We start from the raw sequence: 20,164 nt of genomic DNA on the forward strand, positions 1-20,164 counted from the left end.
CGCGCCGACGGGGGACTCTGCTGTAAAGATCGTGCCATGTGGGTATCATGTTCCAAGATGAGAGAAGGAAAGAAGAAATAATAAAATCCGACAACCTTCCGATCTAAATCCTAACCGAAGGAGTGTATAGAGTCCCGCCTGCTGGTACCCGCGCTGCCTTCCCATCCATAATATGCCGTAAAGAGCGTGATAAAGCCATTCAAATCATAATTTCGTAAAGGAGTGGTAGAGAATTAGTACTAGCTAATATGGACAAACATTAATATAAATGCATTAGAATGCAAAGATTGCGGCGATGATTGTCAAGAGCAGCGATCCTGTGCCTGGAGATGACGCGAAGCGAGATGCGGCCGCCCCTGTGGCCGGCTCTGTGGTTGTTGCGATTGCACTCGTTGTTAGAGTGGCGGAAGAGCTGACATCAGGCGTGCTCGAAGTGCCGGAGCTTGTTACCGGGGCTACTGTGCTGCTCCCACCGGAACTGGCAATAATGCTAGTACTGGTAACGGAGCCGGTACCGCCACTGGCACTGGGGCTGGTACTCGAGTTGGGACTGGTACTGGGGCTGGTGGTAGTACTGGGACTGGAAGTGGTACCGGCGCTGGTGTCAGTGGTTGTATCGGCACTGGTTGTTGGTGAGGTAGCTATCGAGCTGCTCGTTGGGGTGGAGACCACTGTAGAACTGGGAACGGTAGTCGTGGTCGGCGTCGAAGATGATGGCGTAGAGGAAGGGGAAGGGGTAGGGGAAGAAGTAGGCGAAGAAGTAGGCGACGTGGAGGTTGGAGATAGGGTGCTGGTCGGGCTGGTACTGGTACTGGTGCTTAGCGGAACAATATTCGTATCGGTATTGGTTGGATTCTGGGCAACTCTGGATCGACTCGCCAAGGATGTAACATCTTCTTGGGCTGAGCCAGATGATACCGCAGGACCTGCTGTCACCGGTGTGCAATATGTAAGATATTGCCGGATTGGATCGAGCGCTATGGCATTGGTGATTGACACGCCTGACTTATGATTACTCATGCATAGATCGCAGGTCTTGACGTTTTCGTTGAAGACGGAATCGTCCTGACACAAAGCCGATGTCTTACCAAGTCTCTGACCTTCGAGTAATGCATCGTTGCAATCATCATAACACATTGAAGGTATTGTAGGATCTTCAGCAAGTGCTCTCGACCTCAAGCCCGGCGATCGCTTGGCATAAGTCGTTACAGCCGGGAGCGAATTGACCGTAGCTGTGTATCTTGTGATGGAGGTTTGAGATTCCCAGTTGCCTGTGGCACGTGTAGTTGTGTATTTTTCGCCGGCCGAATCTATGCATATTTCCGGGACGAAATCTTCCTTGAAAATATCGTAGGTAAGACCAAAAGCGGTTGGTGGGAGGTTGTAATAGATATCGTTGGGTGGGAAATAGCCGGTCTCCTCAGGCTCCCAAGTCGCATTTTTGTATACCGGCGCATCGACACAGTAGGATTGGCTGGGACAGACATATTCCTTTGCAGGAGGCTCGGCCCATATGAGACACCCGTCTGGCTTTGGCGGGGAGCAGATCTTGCCAGGCGAGCAGCCCCATGTCAAGTCAGACTTAGCATCATAGAACTGTGGAAAGGTACCGGGGCCATTGGTGGGTGCAGCGCAAATAGTATTAGTCGCTGTTGCGGTTGCGTATGCTGTGACAGTGACCGGAGGCACGACTATTGTTGTGGTTAGAATGGAAGTCGTGCCTAACTCCGTTATTGTCACAAGCGATATAACAGTCGATCCAGGAAGCGTTGTCACCGACCCTGGCAGTGTCGTTACAGATCCTGGCAACGTGGTCACTGAGCCGGGCAGTGTTGTCACTGAGCCAGGCAACGTGGTCACCGACCCAGGAAGCGTCGTTACCGAGCCAGGAAGAGTTGTTACAGAACCCGAAGCTGTAATTGTAGTCGGTGGCAGAGTAACAGTGGTCGGCGGTGCGGTAACTGTAGTCGGCGGTATTACGACTGTGCTCGGCGGCAGAGTTGTAACAGATCCAGGGAGTGTCGATACCGACACCGAAACAACTGTCGTGACTTCTCCAGGGAGCGTTGACACGATTGTAGGACCTAGTACTGTAGTGGTATCGACGATGACCTCTGTAGTAGTGTACGTAGAGAACACAGAGTCAGTGGTTATATACGTTGTTGTGTACGTCGTCACAACAGTGGCAGTAGTGGTGTCCGTGATGTTCCGTGTGGCTGTGGTAGTGTCCGTCAAACTGCGAGTGACTGTGGCAGTGTCCGTGATCTTTTCAGTCGCGGTAGTGCCAGAAACCGACACTGAAAACTCCGTCTTGGTTACCGTAGCAGACGTCGTAGTTGTCACTGTCTCGGTCACGGTAGACCACTTGGTGCTCACGACACAGGTGACAGGCGTGTCATGGTCATGGCAACCTTTTGTGCAAGCTGCAGTTATGCCGTAATCCGTCGGATAGTCATCCGTTGGAGAGTCCGAGGGTACTGGTGTTGGTGACCCTGCGCAGACAGTGATATAGTAGGGGTATGACTACAAAGATATTAGCATGGGCATTTGCAGTTGTTAATGGCCAGGTTAAGCGTACCCTTGTGGTAGTCGTTGTGATTGTGGTCGGAATTACTTTGATAATTGTAATGAGAGATGCTGACGCCGTCGCCGTTACTCTGCTTTAAGTCAGTCGAGATCCCACTTCAGGTCTTGCGGGTTGGGGGCCATACGTATCTGTCTCAGTTGTGGCTATTGTAGAGTAGTCACTGTAATCATATTAGCGCGGTACTTGAGTCTTCGGCGCAGTGTTCATACCGTTCCGTAGTGTAGACAGTCACGTAGCAAGTCACAGTAGAAACCGAGGTCTCCGTCTCCGTCTTGGTCTTCGTCTTCGTAATGGTGTCAGTCTCAGTCTCTGTTTCTGTTTCTGTTTCCGTACAGGTTGAGACTGAGGTGACCGTCACAGTGCTGATCTCCGTGACAGTAGAGTCGCCAGCCGGGTAGCAGTCACCATTCGAGCTGGCTGCTGTGGAAGTAGACGATGCCTTTCTTGTTGAAGTTGGCGAGGTTATCGGGATGGATGACGCCTTGCTTGATGAAATTGGTGTGGTTGGGGAGCTAGAGGGTGCCTTGCTTGTCGTAGTTGGTGAGGTTGAAACCAATGTTGAAGTCGGACTTGATGTGGTTATGACCGAGCTCGTGACGATTGTACTGACGACAGTAGAGCGTGCAGGGCAGCTTGTAACATAGTCGCTGCACGAGGTGATGGTGATATAAGTGGTTTCGAAAACAGTCGAAGTTAATGCTCCACCGTATTGCCTGGCATCAACTCTGCTGGCCGACACAACAGCAAGAGGCATGGCCGCCAAAGCCCACAATCGCCTTCCAGCAACCATTGCAACGAACGTATGTCTCGACTTTGTTATACAATGTCAATTGGCCTTTGCGGGAGCCCTTGATGAAGAACGAGTGCTGATGGGACACCGCTGAACGAGGGAAAACACCTGACTTCTTTGCCGAGGAAGGTTGGGGGTGAGAGAACCTCCTGCAACGGAACGAGTGCCCCTTCAGAAGTATATAGCTCCCCACATGGGATTTCTCCGAGAGTCAGCTCTAAGCCTCGCTGCAGTGGGCAGCTTCGGAGCCACCAATGGGAGATTATCCTGCGAGCCGTGCTGGTAAAGAGAGTAAACAAACTATGGTGGCAAGCCAACGCACAAGTTGTTCTGCTGACGCTCTAGCGAAATAGCCAAGCAGGTTGCGAAGTCAGTCCCAAGGTAAGCACCAACTCCGAGAGAGGGATAGAGGGGACCGAGCCGGAACTCAGCTTCTTGTAAGTCTGTGGAGCGGGCAGAGGTGAATAAGGCTGCTGGCGGGCAATATGGCGTACCAACCTGCAGGGGATACCTTCTAGACGGTATACCGGGACATGGTTGCACAGAGCTAGCTCTCTGTCGACCCATTGCATACGAAAGGTACCCACAGAGACAGAATGTAACCAGGCATCCTTGCTCATGGAACCTCGGGTGGGATATGTACTATGTGATGACTGCCACGCTATTCTCCCACTTACAGCCGGTCCGGATCCCATCGGCGGCTGGGCATACCACGATTCTAGGCCTGAGGCCTGGCTCCCAAGAAGCCGATCCAACCTCAACGCCTCTGGCCATCAGTGAAATCTGAACGGCAATATTCGGAAATCTAGTCGTCGCATAAGATACTTACTGGGCCCGAGTACCGCCGCATCAGGCTACCTGCCCATCACAACAGAGGTAAGGTCTCTCATCGTGTCATTTTGTGTGATTGGCCGGTAGATTTTATGTCGGTGTTGGAATTGTCACCTGAGCTGAGCTTGGCACTTTATTGAATCGTGATCTTTTACCTGTGTGGGAAGCCATGCCCACAGCTACGTTGTATGTTGGTTGGGCTCTGTAGTAGAGAGAAATGATACCCTCGACGAATTTCGACCGGGACTTTTTGCAAAAGAGCCGCTAGACGATGCGGCTTTGTGGCGTCGAGTGATGGTGCGAAAACGCATCCCAAGAGACAGAATACAAGATCAGTTCACTTTCGTATCGGGACCCAGAGCAGGCTTCAGGTCAATACGGGTGCCTCCAACGTAATGGGTTCGCAAACTTGGTGTAGTCGCAGCAAAGTCGTTGGGCAACCTGGAGTAAGCCGAAGCGCAAATGTACCGATGTATCAAGCTGCGGCGGCGCATCTAGATCACACCATGGGATTCCATTTGGCCAGTCGATGGATGGGGAAGGTGGTCCCATCCCGTTATCCATTCTAGGCCGCTCAGTATCGAAAACTTAATTGTCCCGTTCTATTTGGGCAATAATCGTCGCTTTCGAGCTTATGGAATATGGGTATGTCCGTCTTTGCAGGAAACCCGCTCGACTGCCGCCATAGAGAGAGGGAAGGGTAACAGTCCCCCTCTCGCTTCACAGGGGAACAAATTAGCTAGGTAGAAAGCGAGGGCGAGAGACCCCTCTCGGTGCCGATGGGTGTGGTGTCATGAGTGACATAATGGCAAAGGCAAGCGGTATTCGAAAATTCGTATCTGGCCGAGGCGGCTTGACGACTGCATGTCTGCTGTCTGCATGCCGGGCAAAAGAGGTGCGTGTTATGCAGCAGGCAAGCCAAGTCACTGCCGGCTGACCTGGCCGGTCGAGGCTGGGGGGCAGTGGGCTGGTGGGAGCGGAGAAGACTTGGAAAAGGTGTTGGTGATGGGTGAGATTGTCAGATTGAACATACAAGGATCGCAGGCGGGGTGACTGGGCGATATTGTCTGCAGGTGGGCATTCTCGGTTCTCGAAGCTCAGCCTTCTCAGACCTACATGTAGTAGTACGTGGTACTCACTCCAACAGCATCAGCATCAGCATCAGCACCAATACAACACCCCCTCCTGTTTTTCTTCTTCTTCCCTTTTCTTCTTATAATGGGGCGAGACCGACGCCATATTTAGCTGCCCAACGTCTCTATCATTATAAAGATGAAGGAGAAGAAGATGACGATGAAAGGGTCAGGACCGGGCACCCAGCAACGGTGTAAGAAGCAAGGGATCATCAGGCTGGCATGTGGAGGAAGGAAGTCAAAAATAGCTCCGTCTGCTACAACGGTCCTTTGGTGACAGCTGCCTGGGGAGGTACTTTATCGTGCGGGGCTCATGTTGGTAACACTAAAATCTGACCAGGCCCCTGCTGGTTATATGTAGGTCTTCAAATAGCGCGACCCGGCCTGGGGTTTTCTCTGTAAGTTATGGTCAAGTGATTGGCTAATGGTCCGGGAAACGGGAAGGTGGAGACATCTTGGTGTTTGTGCGAACCCGCGAGCGATCATGACTGGAGCCACCCGTCGGACAACGTACCAGAACTTGATATAACCTACTCTATCCCTTGTACACAAGCTCGTCGTACCCCTGCGGGTAGGGCCTAGTGCAACTCATCAATCTCTTCCAGAACCTCGTGTAGGTATACTGGATTGTGCTAGGTTACTAGATTGATTGATTCACTTCACCCGACGAGGATGTGGTCGCACTTCATGGCCTCGCGGGTCTCTTGAGACGGTCGCCTCTTCCCGATCAACTCGATTCCGTCTTTCATCTGGCCGTCGACTCTCCGGCACTTGACTTGACGCAGCTTGCCATCGCTATCCTTCTCGAGCAACTTCTCCGCCGAGATCAATGGGACAAGACCAACCTGCCAATGCTCCTGCTAGGCGCTTGGGTCTGCAGGTGTGATAGGAAGACGCATTTCGATATTGTAGGGATCGACGTTGCCCCAGTTTGCCCTTTCTGCCCTCTGCCCTCGAGAGGCACAAAGGTACCGGGCAGATATTAAGTAACCCTCGGCCATCCCAGCCACCTGCAAGTCGAGGGAAACTTGGACCAATCACCTTCGCCCAGCCGTATACTTTCGAGTGGGGCAAATGCAGGTTGATATGGGCAAACATACGGTCCTATGGTTACGGTCGAGAATGTGAATCACGTAACTTCCCGCTCTTCATCAGCTTCTGCTTCCGGAGCGACGGCTTCGAGTTGCTTGCCCGTCTCGTCAGCGCCAAGTCTCCCGTTCTGCGCACCGGGGCGACACAGCAGAATGGTCTTGTCCTACAACCACTGTAAGCCACTTCGAGTGCAACGCCGTGCCTCTCCAGGTACCAACCATGGATTCTCTCAGGCATCGGGTATGTTCCACCTGAGTTGGTATCTTGCTTTTGCGCCTTTGGGCAAGTACGCCAGACTCGAACAACAGTTCGCAATGAACGACACTCGTAGTCCATATACGGACTCTGCCTCTTAGTGGTAAGATGGCCAGACGATACTATAATCTCACCTAGCAAGGTCGAGCTCACTGTCTCTAGTCAGAGTGAGACGGTACCACACCATTTAATATGTTCTGACAATCTGAGGCCATATTGGGCCAGGCTAGTCCCAGAAACGTGAGCTGACATCCATAGCCACGAAGAATGTCACCTCTGCAAGCCTCGTTCCGCTTGGCTGTACTGCATCGATCCTCGGTGCATCCGTACTATTGGAAGTTTTGCCCGCTCTGATTTGCTCCCTCCGAGTGGAGGGTAGCAGCATGCTCCGAATCCCATTCTGCCATCAGCGCCTCTGGAATCTTTGTCGCGGGGCATTTGCCACACGACCTATCCCTTGTTCGATCGGGCCGCTCGCTGAATGATCTATGGCATCCCGTCATTTCCATCCCCACAAAGGAGTCTTCGAAGCCACTTCCAGATCCGTTTTGCGCATTGCTTTGATCTGCTTCGAATCGAACTGACACACTGACTCTTGGCCACGTTCGCTCAGCTAATCAGACGCGGCCATAGTACATTCCAGCCATTGACACAACCCTCTTTGTCTCGTGATATTGCCTCAAGCCGCTCCTATCAAGGGCATACCCGCTTCGAGCCATACCCCGGGCCATGTCGTGAGCCTCATTTTGTCTGCTCCTATTCTTGCCCTGTATTATCTCTGTGACCGCATTTATCATCGGTCTTCCCAACCACAACTGTCAAGATGTCCTGGTTATCTATAGCATGGTTGGCTGCCGGGGCCAACCTTGCCATGTTTGTGGATGCGCAAGCATCAGGATGGGTTCCCGGCCAAGTCAATGCCACCATGTGCCAGTGGCAGGCTCCTCGGGGTAAGTAGATGATTCTAACCTCGCTTTTCGCAATCTTCCGACAAGACGCCGCCTTTTACTTACATATTGCGTAGTGGCTGCGATCAAGGATACTGTCTATATGGATGGCGGCCACCTGTGGTGGTTCCCTGGCATGAGCGATGGGTCGTATGGCCTCCCGACCCAAGATGGTAAGCCTCGGGGCCTCTTTTGCAAAGACGACCTCATTAGCTGACACTCTGAGTAGATAACCCCCTGGGTATAATATATACCTTGAATTTCAGCAAACCTTTCAACGTCAACAACAACGTTAGTGCCATCTTTGGTACAATATCACTTACCGGCGGTGGTACCTCCGCCAACAGTTTTGCGCCAAACTATCTCGACGGTGCCATGCTGGCCAATGACAATGAATTCTTCCTATATGGAGGCATGACGACCAGAACGGATGCATATACGGATCCGCCAGCGAATGAGATCATTGGGAACCGCTTCAGTCCGTACGGGGCAGACAAGCCAGGCTTCAAGCCAGGCTACGATAGGAAGCAACTGCCCGAAGGCATGACACGTTATGTGACCTTCGGCGGAGCTGCCAACAGTCCGTCCGAAAACAAAGCATGGTATTTCGGCGGTATGCGTTCGCCGTCCGGAGGACCCATCTATGTCCCGAAGTCGAACAATTCGCTAAATCCTGTCAATACATCGGACACACTTATCACGCTGGACATGACAACCCAGTATGATGAGAAATGGAGCAACGTAACATTACCAGACACCATCAAAGGGCGCGCGAGCCCTGAACTCGTATGGGTGCCCGTCGGCGCCCAAGGGATTCTCGTCGCACTGGGCGGCGTCACATTTCCGGACTATAACAATGGAGGGAAGATGTCGCAGAACGAAGCACAAAGTGTAAGTTGCAAGACATATTACAGACTGTGGCATCTATTCGTACTGGACTGACTATTGTGCAGAAAGCCGACAGCCCATCTTTCATGGCAAACATTGACATCTACGACATTGCGAACGACAAGTGGTACACACAATCTACTATCGCTGGTCCAGGCCAACTAGCCCGGGGCTGTGCAGTAGTTGCCGTTGCCCAAGACTATTCGAGTTACAATATCTACTATTACGGAGGCTTCGACGGTCTGCACGAGAATTCTGATTTCAACGATGATGTCTGGATTCTTTCTCTCCCATCCTTCATGTGGATGAAGATAGCTTCTGGGAAGACCGACCATGCGCGCGCTGCTCACAAATGCGTCACACCTTACCCCGATCAGATGATGGTCATTGGTGGCTATCCCTCTCTAAAGGGTGGAAACGGCGTTCCGTGCCTCAAGGACACCCAGATCATACAGCTCTTTAATCTGACCGAGGGAAAGTGGATGAACTCGTACGACCCGGCCAGCTACCACGACTACGGAGTCCCTGAAATGATTCACCTCATGATTGGTGGAGACTTCAAAGGCTCTGCGACCATGTCCGTACCTACACCAAGCGGCTGGTCAGATGATGGGTTGAAGAAGGTCTTCGAGACCAAATACCCGACGTCTAAACTTACGCATTATTATCCGTACACGCCGGATCACTATATTAACGGCACAAGGCCCGGCGTCTCGGGAGATGGCAACGGCTTGCCCTCATGGGTCGCCCCGGTCCTCGGGGTGGTCTTAGGTCTCGTCTTTATCACAGCTGTTGTGGTGCTCGTGATGCTGTACAGACGCCGCAAGCTCCTGCGGAAGGGCGGCATGAGCGACAGAGAAACGGACGAAAACGGCAACCGAATCCTGTCCTGGATTCGGGGCCAGGACAGCAACGGCAAAGCTCCGACCGTCACGACCTCGGACGACACCCCCAACATGGATGAAATCGACAATCGTGGAGCGATGCCGCCACACGCGCACCAACAGGCTTACACACAGGCGCGGCAACAAAACTTGCGGCCGGAAGTGGTGTCTCACGAAATGCCCGATACGCCTTTGTTCGAGATGATGGGTGAGTAAACAATTTCTTGGGGAGAACAGATCTCTCCCACCCGGGAAGTATCTCCAGGTAGAGCTAACGTTGTCAATGTAGATACGTCGGCCCGCGTTGAACTTGATAACACAGGATTGACTCCTGTAGAAGTCATCAACAAGCATACCCACTTTGGCCGCACACCGCACTCGGCGACAACTCCCACAAACCCCTCATCGCTATCCCATTATACCGTATCGCAAGACCACGGTAGCATATCGTCCAACTCGGCCCACCGCGGCGTCGGGTCCGTCAGCTCAGGACGGCCCGACTCACCAGCCTTGGGCGGTGGTGGCGGAGCTGCGGCGGCGGCAGCTGGTGCTGGTGCCACTGCAGCAGCAGCAGCAGGCGCTGGACATACTGGGACCCCGTCGCAGCCTTCGTCCCCGCGACCCCTTCCGGGCCGTATAACCAGCCAGGTATCGAATCTTTCGAGGGGCGAAGCCGCGCATCTACGCAACACCAGCGATGCCAGCGTGAGCTCGATCGGGGTCGGGTCGACCACCGGTGACAACCACCAGCCCACACGGTCGAACGCGCCGTCGCCCGACCCCGTGCTGAGCCCACTGGGCGAGAACGGCACCCTGACGATGGGGCCTGCAATGCCCTCGCCGCCACTCGCCGTGAGCCCGCCCAGCACCGACGAGCAACACGTTTCAGACTACATGAGCGTGGTGCCCAATCAGGGTCGGAACCTGACACCCGCCGCCTCCACGCTCGCGGGTACCGTGGCCGGGGGCGCGAGCCCGGGCCAACAACCGTCGCTGTCGCCGCCGCCGCCGGCAGCTGCGAGCCCGTTGCGGAGAAGCTACTTCCATGAGAGCTCGGACGATTTGGGGGAGAGGGCTGCTAATGATAGGGATACGCCACACCGGCGGTGATGACGGCAAAGGGGAAAACGGTGTGAGTAAGCAAAGCAGTATGACGATACCATGGCGTGTAATCTTTTCGGTTCAGGGGGTATAATATGTCTGGTCTTTTCCTCCCATATCCGTTCGTTCCGTACCATAAAGTCATTTACGATATTGCAAATCCAGTGACGAGGAACTACCAACAATCCTTCATGCTTGGACAAGCAATCGGAAAGGGGCGCAAACGGGAAATGGGAACAGGAGGTCTCTTTTTTAGCGTATATAGAATTTCACTGGGTAACGGCGGGCGCAGGCGAAGCAGAGTCTATAGGTCGGTCTTTGAGGCAATGCATGCTATGAACACGAAGGAGTGAGTGAGTGAGTTGAGGAAGAATTCCATTCGGTATCTAGCCTGCACTGGAGTTCCCAATACATGACAATCAATACCCATGGCTGCTTGCTTGTATGAGGTGACTTGGTCAGACAACTCATTTTCATCCATCAATGAACCAGTCCATGCGTGGACTCTGGCCAGAATCCGCTTGTCGTTCGCTATAATCCTTGCCCTCCCTCAGCCCTGCACCGGTTTCTCAGCACCAGCATTGGATAGTCTGCAGTGCGTGAGGTTTCGGCTAATTGGGGAACATGGATACTCGATTAAAGCATCATCGAGTGGTTATGCGTTAGAAAAGGAGTGGAGAAGACGCTGTCTTGTAATTGATGCATTCGGTTTCGTGAACCCGCGACCTCGGAATCGCAGATCCGCAGATCTAAGTGATTAGTTTATAATTTGTATCAACATGTAAATGTTGCGAAGGCGTGTCTTCTATCAACCACGACCGCGTCCACGGCCACGGCCCCGACCTCGTCTCGCACCGCGTGTCGATGTGGTTTTTGACTTTGCGGCACCTCTGCCCCTTGCACCTCCTCTCGTGGATCTAGTCACGGAGGAAGCGGGAGTCGCAGCCTCTTCAGCCCCGCTCTCTTCTTGCTCTTCCTCATCGCCATTTTCGTCGTCCTCGTCATCTTCTTCCTCGTCCTCGTCGTGCTCTTCTTGCTCGCCTCCGTCGCTCTCGTCGTTGGCCTCGGGCTCGGTGCTGTCGGCCTTAGCGTGACGGGCAGACCGCCTCTGACTACGGGCACCGCGGGCGCTCTTTGCGACAGGACTACTGGGCAAAGGAGTGTCCTCCTCGGTGTCTTCAACCGTGCTAGAGCGAGTCTTGATGCCGCTGCCGGCGACGCTGGAATCGTCTGCGGCCCCGCCACCCGTGGTCCTCCGTCTCCGCTTCTGGGCGCCCGACGTGGAGGGCGCGCCACCTTTGAGCGCCTCTTCGAAGTCGAATTGGGGCGGCGACGAGGGCGCCTCGCTGGGCTCTCTCAGTCGACGTGCGAACATGGCCTCCTGGTACTCGGCGGGCAGCCCGAACTCCTTGTAGTTTTTCCACGGCTCTTTCGGGTCGTCCGCGTTGAAGGCATAGTCGTTGTCTCGCTCGTCAATGGCGCTGAGGTTGTACATCTGGCTCAGCTTGGCCCATATGCCGGGAATTCGCGTATGGGTGTGGACTTCGGGCTTGATGCCATGGTTGCGCAGATGCTCAGAGATTGCTATCACTCTGAAATGTTTGTGCATCCCTACAGGCACGGAAGAGTAAGAAGCAGACTTAGGAAAGAACACTTGGGTTGCGCTGACTGACCAGTGGGTTTCCAACGAATAATTGCTTTCAGCAGGGAAGCCACCTGGTCATCGGTCCATGCATCGCGGGGCACGGGTTGGCTGGGCTGGGTCGCGACGGGGGTGTCTGCCGCTCTCGGTGTATCTGTATCTTGTGGTGTGTCGACATCCATAGCACTGTCGTCGGCGAAGGGGGTCGGCGTCTTAGGCGTCGAAACGCTTGCCAAACTGTTCCGGTTCTTACGCTTGGGAGGCATCGTGAGTGCAACTTTCGATCTTGCTCGGGACTGCAATGCGACAATCGAGTAGTCTCGATGATATGATGCAAAAGACTGTATTGAATGTTGGCTACCAAATGTTGGGACCCTGCTGGAGACCTGTGACGGCTTAAGAATGGTGTCTTGTTGCCCAAAAAGGTGTAGGTTTGGATGTTTGTGGAATCAAGCTCGAAACCTCGCAGCCAGAGCTCGGATACGATAGCTCCAAGCTGGAGAGCTTCCCTCAAGGTCGTCCCTGCCGATCGTTTATCTTATCGACCATTGCCTCATATGTACATTACTGCCATCAATGGAAGCTACAGCTGGCGCTAGTGGCTAGTGGGCCTGCGGTGGAAACCACCACCGCGCCCAGCCCAAATCGCGTCGCACTTTAACGTACATGTATCATCCCGCAGAGCCTCAGGCTCATGAAGTTCATTGGAGACCACTTGATGACTTACCAACAAGATGTGAAATCTCATAAACGATGAGAGCGATGCAAAATAAATCACAACATATGCCCATCTTCTCATTATAATGTCGGACGAGGATGCAGCCGACGTCTTCGCAATACCGGACTTCTGGAGGGCGTCGCACTGGGTAGATCTATCTCAAAACTCCCAGAGCGAGTTCTTTGCATCCGGCGCACAACCACAAGCATTGCCTGACTGGGCGCGCGAAGGCCTTGAGCCAGCCCAATTCAAGTCTGATGAATTTTTTAGCATCCCCTCTGCTTTGGAGGGTCTGCCCGACTTCAGTGGCCGGGAACAAAACAAACCCGACGCACATTTGGAGGAAGAAGACTATGAAAGGGATAGCCTATCCAATGTCGACTTCTTCAGCGATGCCTGGGTAGAAACGAGGGAGTTTGCATCCCCACGTCCCGCATTTAAGACGTGGGATGGCTTCGCCCCTACAGAAACCCCCCCGTTGGAGCCCCTTTTCCTCTCCGAGGCCGGGCCTGCCACTTACGATGCCGCGTTGCAGACGGCCAAGGATCCATTGCAGATCAACAACAGCACTTCCAATCTCGTTGAGACCAATCCTTATGCGGCATCACTGCTAGCCCTCGCTCTTGGAAGGGCGTCCATCTTCTTCAGCTGGGATGAGCAGAAATCCTCATTCATCCCGGAGCTTGACAAAATCCGGGTCTCGGGGTATTCTGTCCAAGTTCTGGGAGGTCTCCAAGAGCAGTGCTTACAATGCGCCAATATTTCACGCTACTTTTCCATGTTTGTCCAAATCACCTTCCGGGCTCACCCCTCTCCAGCAAGAGTAGCATTGGCCAAGGCCATTGACGGCCTTTTGCTCGCTATCCAAGCAAAGTTGGGAATCCATGCCAGGGACATCCAGTCCTTGTTACAACTTCAGTCGCTGGTTCAGCCGGTGCATAGTCTCTTGACATACTTCAGATCGCTCGTGTCCCGATTGAATAAGACAAGGAAGGACGAACATTTACTGTCCAAATTGTTCGAAGAGACGCAAGCACTGGAATACGGCGATGACCTCCTGAGCGAAATCATGCGAGAGATCCTGCGCAGGGTCACGGAGCCTTGGACTGATTTCGCACAAAAGTGGATTGGCATCAAACCTGAAGGCGGCAACCCTATGACCAAGAGTGGCCCAGGGAAGAGTTTTGTCAAGGTCGAGAACGCAGCATTCGTGGACGATTTTGGTCAGATGAACGAGGTATCCGACTACGTCCTCGACGACGACCGTATGCCGGCGTTCGTTCCTCCCGAAGTTGGTCGCAAACTGTTTGAAACCGGGAGAACACTGAGGCTCTTGCGGACTCACCACCCAGATCATCCGCTTTGCTCTGCAGAACCCGTCCAGTCGATAAAAGCCCCAGAGCTACAATGGCACTATGACTGGAAATCTATAGAGGTGCTGCAGGAGGATGTGCAGGCGTATGAGACCAGTCTCGTCAAGTTAATCCGCTCAGGTGGACAAGGAGATATCACTGCTCGGCTTCCTTCTGGTTCAGCCTATGAGCTACAGTTCTTCGGCCGGGAGGAACAGCAGCTTGAAAATCGTCTTTTGGCTTCAATGAAGCAGATGAGTATGCCTTTCCAACCCACGAGCGAGACGGATCACCTATCACAGCTTCTCCACGAACGCCTGTTCGACGCAGTACGTCTTCCAGAGGGCTCAGGGGTTGCTTTGTCGCCACACTGGTCGCTCTTACCTCTGCTGTCATTCGGTCCACTAGTAGAGGCACAGGCACGGCTGGTCAACAGGGAGTACATGAGTCTCCTGTTCAAGTCGCATAATCTTCGAGAACACATTCATCTGCACAAGGAGTTCCATTTGCTCGGGAATGGGCTCTTCTGCAGCCGACTCTCGCACGCGCTTTTCGATCCCAACCTGGAGACGGCCGAACGACAGGCGGGAGTTGCGCGGGGTGGCGGCGTGATGGGTCTACGTCTTGGGGGCCGAGACAATTGGCCACCCGCAAGTTCGGAACTGCGCTTGGCCCTGATGGGGCTTTTGTCTGAAAGCTACTCGTCCCGTCCCAAACAAAGATCGTCAGCAAGGGAAGGCCACCAAATGCCGGGCGACCTGAGCTTTGCGGTCCGCGATCTCTCGGATGAAGAGATTGAAAAGTGCATGAACCCAGACTCCCTCGAGGCATTGGACTTTCTCCGGCTTTCCTACAAGCCCCCAGCACCACTAGCTCCTATTTTCACCCCCGTCATCTTACTCAAGTACGACAGGGTCTTCAAGCTTCTTTTACGAGTTTTGCGGCTACTATACATCACGAGCGAGCTATTTCGCGACACCAACCTGCGGACTTCGCAACGGTCTGGTACTACCAACGCATCCCTCCGCTTTCGCATCGAAGCGCAGCATCTCGTGGCGAGCGTCGTGGCGTACTTTTTCGATACGGGCATCAATCTCCGCTGGAAGTCGTTCCAAGAATGGCTGGGCCAGGTCGAGAGGAACCTCCGCGATCGCAACGCAGGCCACATCATCAGTCCCGAAGAACTGCGCGAACACCATGAGGAGGTCCTGGACGAAATTATGCACACTCTCTTCTTGCGAAAACGCCAGCAGCCGGTGCTCAAACTGCTCGAAGACATATTCGCTCTCATTCTTACCTTTGCCAAGCGCGCTCACCAGATGGCTTCGGGCAAGACGCGACAGCGAGCCGACGAGCCGACAGAGGTGCAGCTATACAACGCCTTTAAGAAGAAGGCCGATGTCTTCATCACTGTTTGCCGGGGATGACTGAGAAGGGAGGGGCAGCCGCTATACCCACGAAGATCGGGGCGACAGTTGACGAGGGAAAGGGGCCTGCCGCAAGAGAGGAAAGCACGGTAGATCAGTTACTGCTGCAGCTGGAGATGTCAGGCTACTATGGGGGAGTCAAGAATATGAGGTTTCTATAGATAGGCGCATTAATGATACCCGATGGAATAACACCAACGACATTTCAATTGACTTCTGCTTGTTGATTTGATTCAGTTTCGTGGTAACTAATGCAATGATCTTTGATTTTTCGTCACTTCGTAGAAAATTATGTTCAGCCCCTGGATAATACTATTGACATGGGCTCCTTTATTTATATAAATCACTTCATTGACTTGGTGACTTGGCAACCCCGCATCGCGTTTAGCTGGCAGACCATGCACCAAGAGCGCGCCATTGGGATTTAACGACCCCACCAACAAGACGATACAGTAAAGGTTACTGAGAGGCCGACTTTCGCATTGCTACAGCTTTCTCCCACCACCACGTAGGAAATTCGCAAGCCGTCGCCATGTCTCTCCCGGGCCCTTCGAGGAACCTGACCCTGACCGAAGAGCTCGAGAAGCTCGAGCAGTCCATCACCCTGACGCTGCAGGAGATCGACCACAACTTCAGCAAGGCACACCGCATCGTCACCTCGAGCATCCTGCCCTTGGTCGAGCAGTACGGCGAGCACTCCAAGAACGTCTGGGAAGCTTCCAAGGTAAGTGGTCGCACACACACACACAAGTTCCCTGGCACATAAGAGAGTAATCGCAATTGGCTAATTGGGGACCAATGTCATAGTTCTGGAAGCAATTCTTCGAGGCCTCGGCCAACGTCTCCCTCTCCGGCTACGAGGAGCTGGCCAACGAGGGCGACACGACCACCGCCGAAGAGACGACGCGCCTCGCCGACACGACGACCGCCACCTCGGACGGCGGCTATGGCGACCCCACCAGCCAGTCCGTCGTGGCCGACGACCCGTCGACCTACCACGGGCAGCAGCAGCAGCAACAGCAGCACCACCGCTACATCGAGGACTCGTTGCTCGACGACGGCACGCTGACGGGTAGTACCCCGCGCCCGCCGGCGACCAAGTCCCAGATGCAGTTCGCCAACTTCGGGTCCCCGTACGAGAACCTGCGCCGCGAGCTCAAGGGCGAGGAGGAAGGCGACCAGCAGCAGGGAGGCGAAGAAGACCACACGGTGGCCGGGAGCGACATCTTCGCCCAGGACCCGGACGAGACGACACAGCAGCTCCAGCAGGACCGCCTACCCGACATGTCCATGACCCCGCACGATGACTCTTCCTTGATGCTCGAGGCGCCGACGCCGATGCAGGGTGGCGGCGGAACGCGCACGAATCTATTCGGCACCGCTACGAAGGACAAGAACAACAATAAGGACCCGCTCCTGCACCGCCTGCTGGACAAGAACTACCGCATCCAGGCCACGCCCCACAAAGGCGGTGCCGGTGCGCGCAGCGGCTTCACGCCGAATAAGGCCGCCGGCGCCGGCTTACCGGAGACGGACAACACCCGCCGCGCGCTCTGGCAGGACAGCCCCCAGAGCTCGCCCGAGATGGCGGCCCCAACCCTGCGGACCAACCTGTATAGTGCCATGTCTCCGCTCAAAGGTCAGCGAGGTCGGCCAGCAGCTGCTGCCGCCGCCGGTGGCAGTGGCGAAGCGCCGCGCACGCCCGGCGTCAGCGTGCAGACCCCGGCTAAGAAGCGGGATGTGTTCGCCGAGTATCGGAGCGGCGGCGGTGATAGCACCGGGAAAGGCAAGGGCAAGGGCCTGGCCAAGTACGACAACGACGAGATCACGTGGGACAGCGACGACGAGGACGACGGCATGTTTGGCGGCATGAGCCCGCCCAAGACGATCCAGTTCGCCCTGCCCCCGAGCAAACTGATGCAGACGCCTGGTAAGTTCTGACTAACTGCACATGACTGACTGAGTCTGTCCTATCATACAGAGGGGGTCTTTTATGCTGACGGATATATGCCCATAGCCCGCGAAGCAAGCAAGCGGATCGTCGACGATATCCTTCTGACCGCCGGGGCCGCCCCGGAATATGGCTCGACCCCCGAGCACAGTCCCACCATGGTTCAGATGAACCACGATATTCTGGACGACACCTTTTAGACGTTGCCGTGGCCCAGCCTAGACAGCGCAGTGCCCTAGTTCTTGGCGGCTCATGGGATATATAACGAGAACCATGACTCCCATATTTTTCTGGTTGCAGGTCACTGATAGAGTGAAATAAGATACCCAATTGAAGACTCTTTTTGCCGAGAATGGCGGATCAGCATTACACATTATTGCGTCCCTCTTCACGATTTACAGTGGCGCTGTGCGAGGTGAACGCTACAGGATACCCAAACTTCCAAGGAACACGCTCCATATGTCAGTCTGTCCAGGTATTGATTTCTTCTTATCTTTTGTTTCTCGTCTTTCGTGCGCTGGTCCTATTAACCAACACCCGTATGGACTGGTATCATTGGTCTTATGGCGAATTCCCGAAAGCACCTCGACCTGGGTCGCCTACGCGCCTACGCTGCTCATCCAAAGTTTACGGGCTGTCCAGGGATAGCAGCGCTGCTGCTTGTAGCATGCCATCCGATGCCGCCCCGATCCAAGAAGTGTTCCCGGACTCCATGTAGCCCCTGGCCTGTCTTGCCAGGTCATCATCCCCTTCACCACCCATCTGAAAAATAACCCCCGGGATCTTCTGAGGAATCTGTGTCGTCCTCCTCCCCTACTTCTTCCTCCCGCCGAAAAGGTCTATGATCCTCCGTGCTCACACACCACTCAACCCCCTTCAAGATGTTTCTCAACCGGCCCCCGTACTTCTTGACGGGTCCATCCTGGCTGCGAAACTCGTTGATGAAGCAATGGACGCACCACTTCTGGTAGGCTTCTCTTCTCTTCTCCCTGTGGCCGTTGTTAGCCTCCTCCGTCGAAGTCTCCAGCTTGACCGCCACCATGAACCCGAACGTGAAGTCGTCGCGCTTCGGGACCATGGCGGCGTTGTGGTGGTGTTTGCCAGGGACCCGGTTCCGCAGGTCCGGGATGGCGATCAGCTCGCGGATGACGTGCTTGGTCACGGGCACGACGCCCAGGGACCGCGCCGTGTGCCAGGAGAAGATGATGCGCAGCTGCTTTAGCCGCGGCAGGACCTCGGGCAGCGCCGCCACGATCAAGCCCGGGTCCGGCGCCGTGGCGGGGACGTCCCGGGCGCCGATCAGGACCTGGAAGGCCGAGGAGGTGTGGTATAGGTTGCCGGGGCAGTTGACCATGACGCGGCGGGGCTCGAGGTCGACGTGGGTGATGAAGTGGCGGGCCCAGGCCGGGGTGGCGCGCACGAAGTTGTGCAGCACGAGGGGCTCGTCGAACTGGAAGTGCTTGTCGTGCTTGTAGAGCAGCGGGTGGCTCCGCAGCTCGTAGTACATGCTCTTGCAGGTGCGCAGCAGGCAGGCGAAGGCCCGGGCCCCCTCCGGGTGCGAGAACCGGAAGGGCGCCTCCCACTGCCGCGCGGCCGTGCTGTCGACGGTGACGTGGGTTCCCTGGAAGCAGGCTTCCTCGTAGACCTTGTACCGCAGCTTTGGAGGCACCGGGAGGGCTCTTGTCAGTCATCATTCACTCTATGCAACTACAATCTCATCCGTCGATAGGTGTGTGCGTGAAGGCAAGGGAGACAAGAAACCCAGCCAGTACTTACCTCGAGGGGCAATTTATTCCACATGCATTTCTGGGATGTGGGTTGTTGCTTCTTCGCAGCTTTGCCAGCACGTCTCGTCTTAGTCACCTGCGATAGTCAGTGGATACGTACATTTTCATAACGAGTGGTGACTGGGTGAGTGCCTACCTTGGCGTCAAACACTCCTCGTGCTTGGTGCCTGGGCCGTGGATATTCCAATTTTACCCGCGGGATTCTGGCCCGGCTGCGGGCGAGAGCAGCGGCCTCTGGATCTAGTACTTGACTTGTTGCGTTGACCATCGTCACTCCTTCTGAGGAACCTCAGGCCGGATAGATATATGAGCGAGTGGGCGGACGGCGAGCCTCTTCTTGCCTGCAGGAAACAAAGCGAATGATGCCTCCTTGTCTCCGATAGACGAAGAGAGGCAGGAGAGAGGCAGGAGCGAGGGAGAAGCTGTGTTGAACGACCGGACGGTGTAGCCATAGATTTTTTCATCCTGGGGCCAGAAGCTCGAGCATTGTAGTGTTTGTCGTATGAAGCACGATGCGTTCAATGTGCTCAAGTACAATTGGAATGATACGGGACCTAGGCAGAATCAAGCAACCACTCGGCAACTCCAGCCATTCGAGAAAACAGAGTTGCGTATCTGCAAGCACTTCTGCTTCACGTTGTTTCCATCCAGACGGTGGCTTGCATTGGTGAATTCAAACAGAGGTTTCAAAATTGCGGAAAAGCCTCTATGGCACGGCGCTCTATTGGTAGTGACATCCATTGATTGTATGCACCTGCCAAGCCGGTCGTTTGGTTTTG

At 54.6% G+C, this 20,164-nt stretch overlaps 5 protein-coding genes across 5 annotated transcripts; 2 read left to right on the forward strand and 3 right to left on the reverse strand.

The window, feature by feature from the left end:
• Positions 1–604: 604 nt before the first annotated feature.
• PG985_005207 (uncharacterized protein) lies at positions 605–3,377 on the reverse strand (the record flags this gene model as incomplete). The annotated part of the gene is made up of 7 exons (XM_066824976.1): positions 605–926; positions 1,007–1,691; positions 1,741–2,114; positions 2,159–2,523; positions 2,579–2,657; positions 2,712–2,730; positions 2,921–3,377. 7 exons carry the CDS (start codon positions 3,375–3,377, stop codon positions 605–607), a joined length of 2,301 nt encoding a protein of 766 aa, XP_066688136.1.
• A 4,134-nt stretch (positions 3,378–7,511) lies between these two features.
• Positions 7,512–10,517, forward strand: PG985_005208 (uncharacterized protein; the record flags this gene model as incomplete). The annotated part of the gene is made up of 5 exons (XM_066824977.1): positions 7,512–7,638; positions 7,713–7,808; positions 7,865–8,526; positions 8,589–9,615; positions 9,697–10,517. 5 exons carry the CDS (start codon positions 7,512–7,514, stop codon positions 10,515–10,517), a joined length of 2,733 nt encoding a protein of 910 aa, XP_066688137.1.
• Positions 10,518–11,316: 799 nt separating this feature from the next.
• Positions 11,317–12,416, reverse strand: PG985_005209 (uncharacterized protein; the record flags this gene model as incomplete). Its single annotated transcript, XM_066824978.1, has 2 exons — positions 11,317–12,119; positions 12,182–12,416. The coding sequence occupies 2 exons, from the start codon at positions 12,414–12,416 to the stop codon at positions 11,317–11,319; spliced, it is 1,038 nt and encodes a 345-aa protein (XP_066688138.1).
• A 537-nt stretch (positions 12,417–12,953) lies between these two features.
• On the forward strand, positions 12,954–17,798 carry PG985_005210 (Spc97/Spc98 family protein; the record flags this gene model as incomplete). Its single annotated transcript, XM_066824979.1, has 5 exons — positions 12,954–15,632; positions 15,885–15,891; positions 16,139–16,371; positions 16,455–17,577; positions 17,629–17,798. 5 exons carry the CDS (start codon positions 12,954–12,956, stop codon positions 17,796–17,798), a joined length of 4,212 nt encoding a protein of 1,403 aa, XP_066688139.1.
• A 551-nt stretch (positions 17,799–18,349) lies between these two features.
• On the reverse strand, positions 18,350–19,398 carry PG985_005211 (uncharacterized protein; the record flags this gene model as incomplete). Its single annotated transcript, XM_066824980.1, has 2 exons — positions 18,350–19,255; positions 19,375–19,398. 2 exons carry the CDS (start codon positions 19,396–19,398, stop codon positions 18,350–18,352), a joined length of 930 nt encoding a protein of 309 aa, XP_066688140.1.
• Between the last annotated feature and the right edge of the window lie 766 nt (positions 19,399–20,164).

Source organism: Apiospora marii (assembly GCF_038362585.1).
Source record: "Apiospora marii strain CBS 49790 chromosome Unknown utg000003l_segment0_segment0, whole genome shotgun sequence".
Classification (NCBI taxonomy): Eukaryota; Fungi; Ascomycota; class Sordariomycetes; order Amphisphaeriales; family Apiosporaceae; genus Apiospora; species Apiospora marii.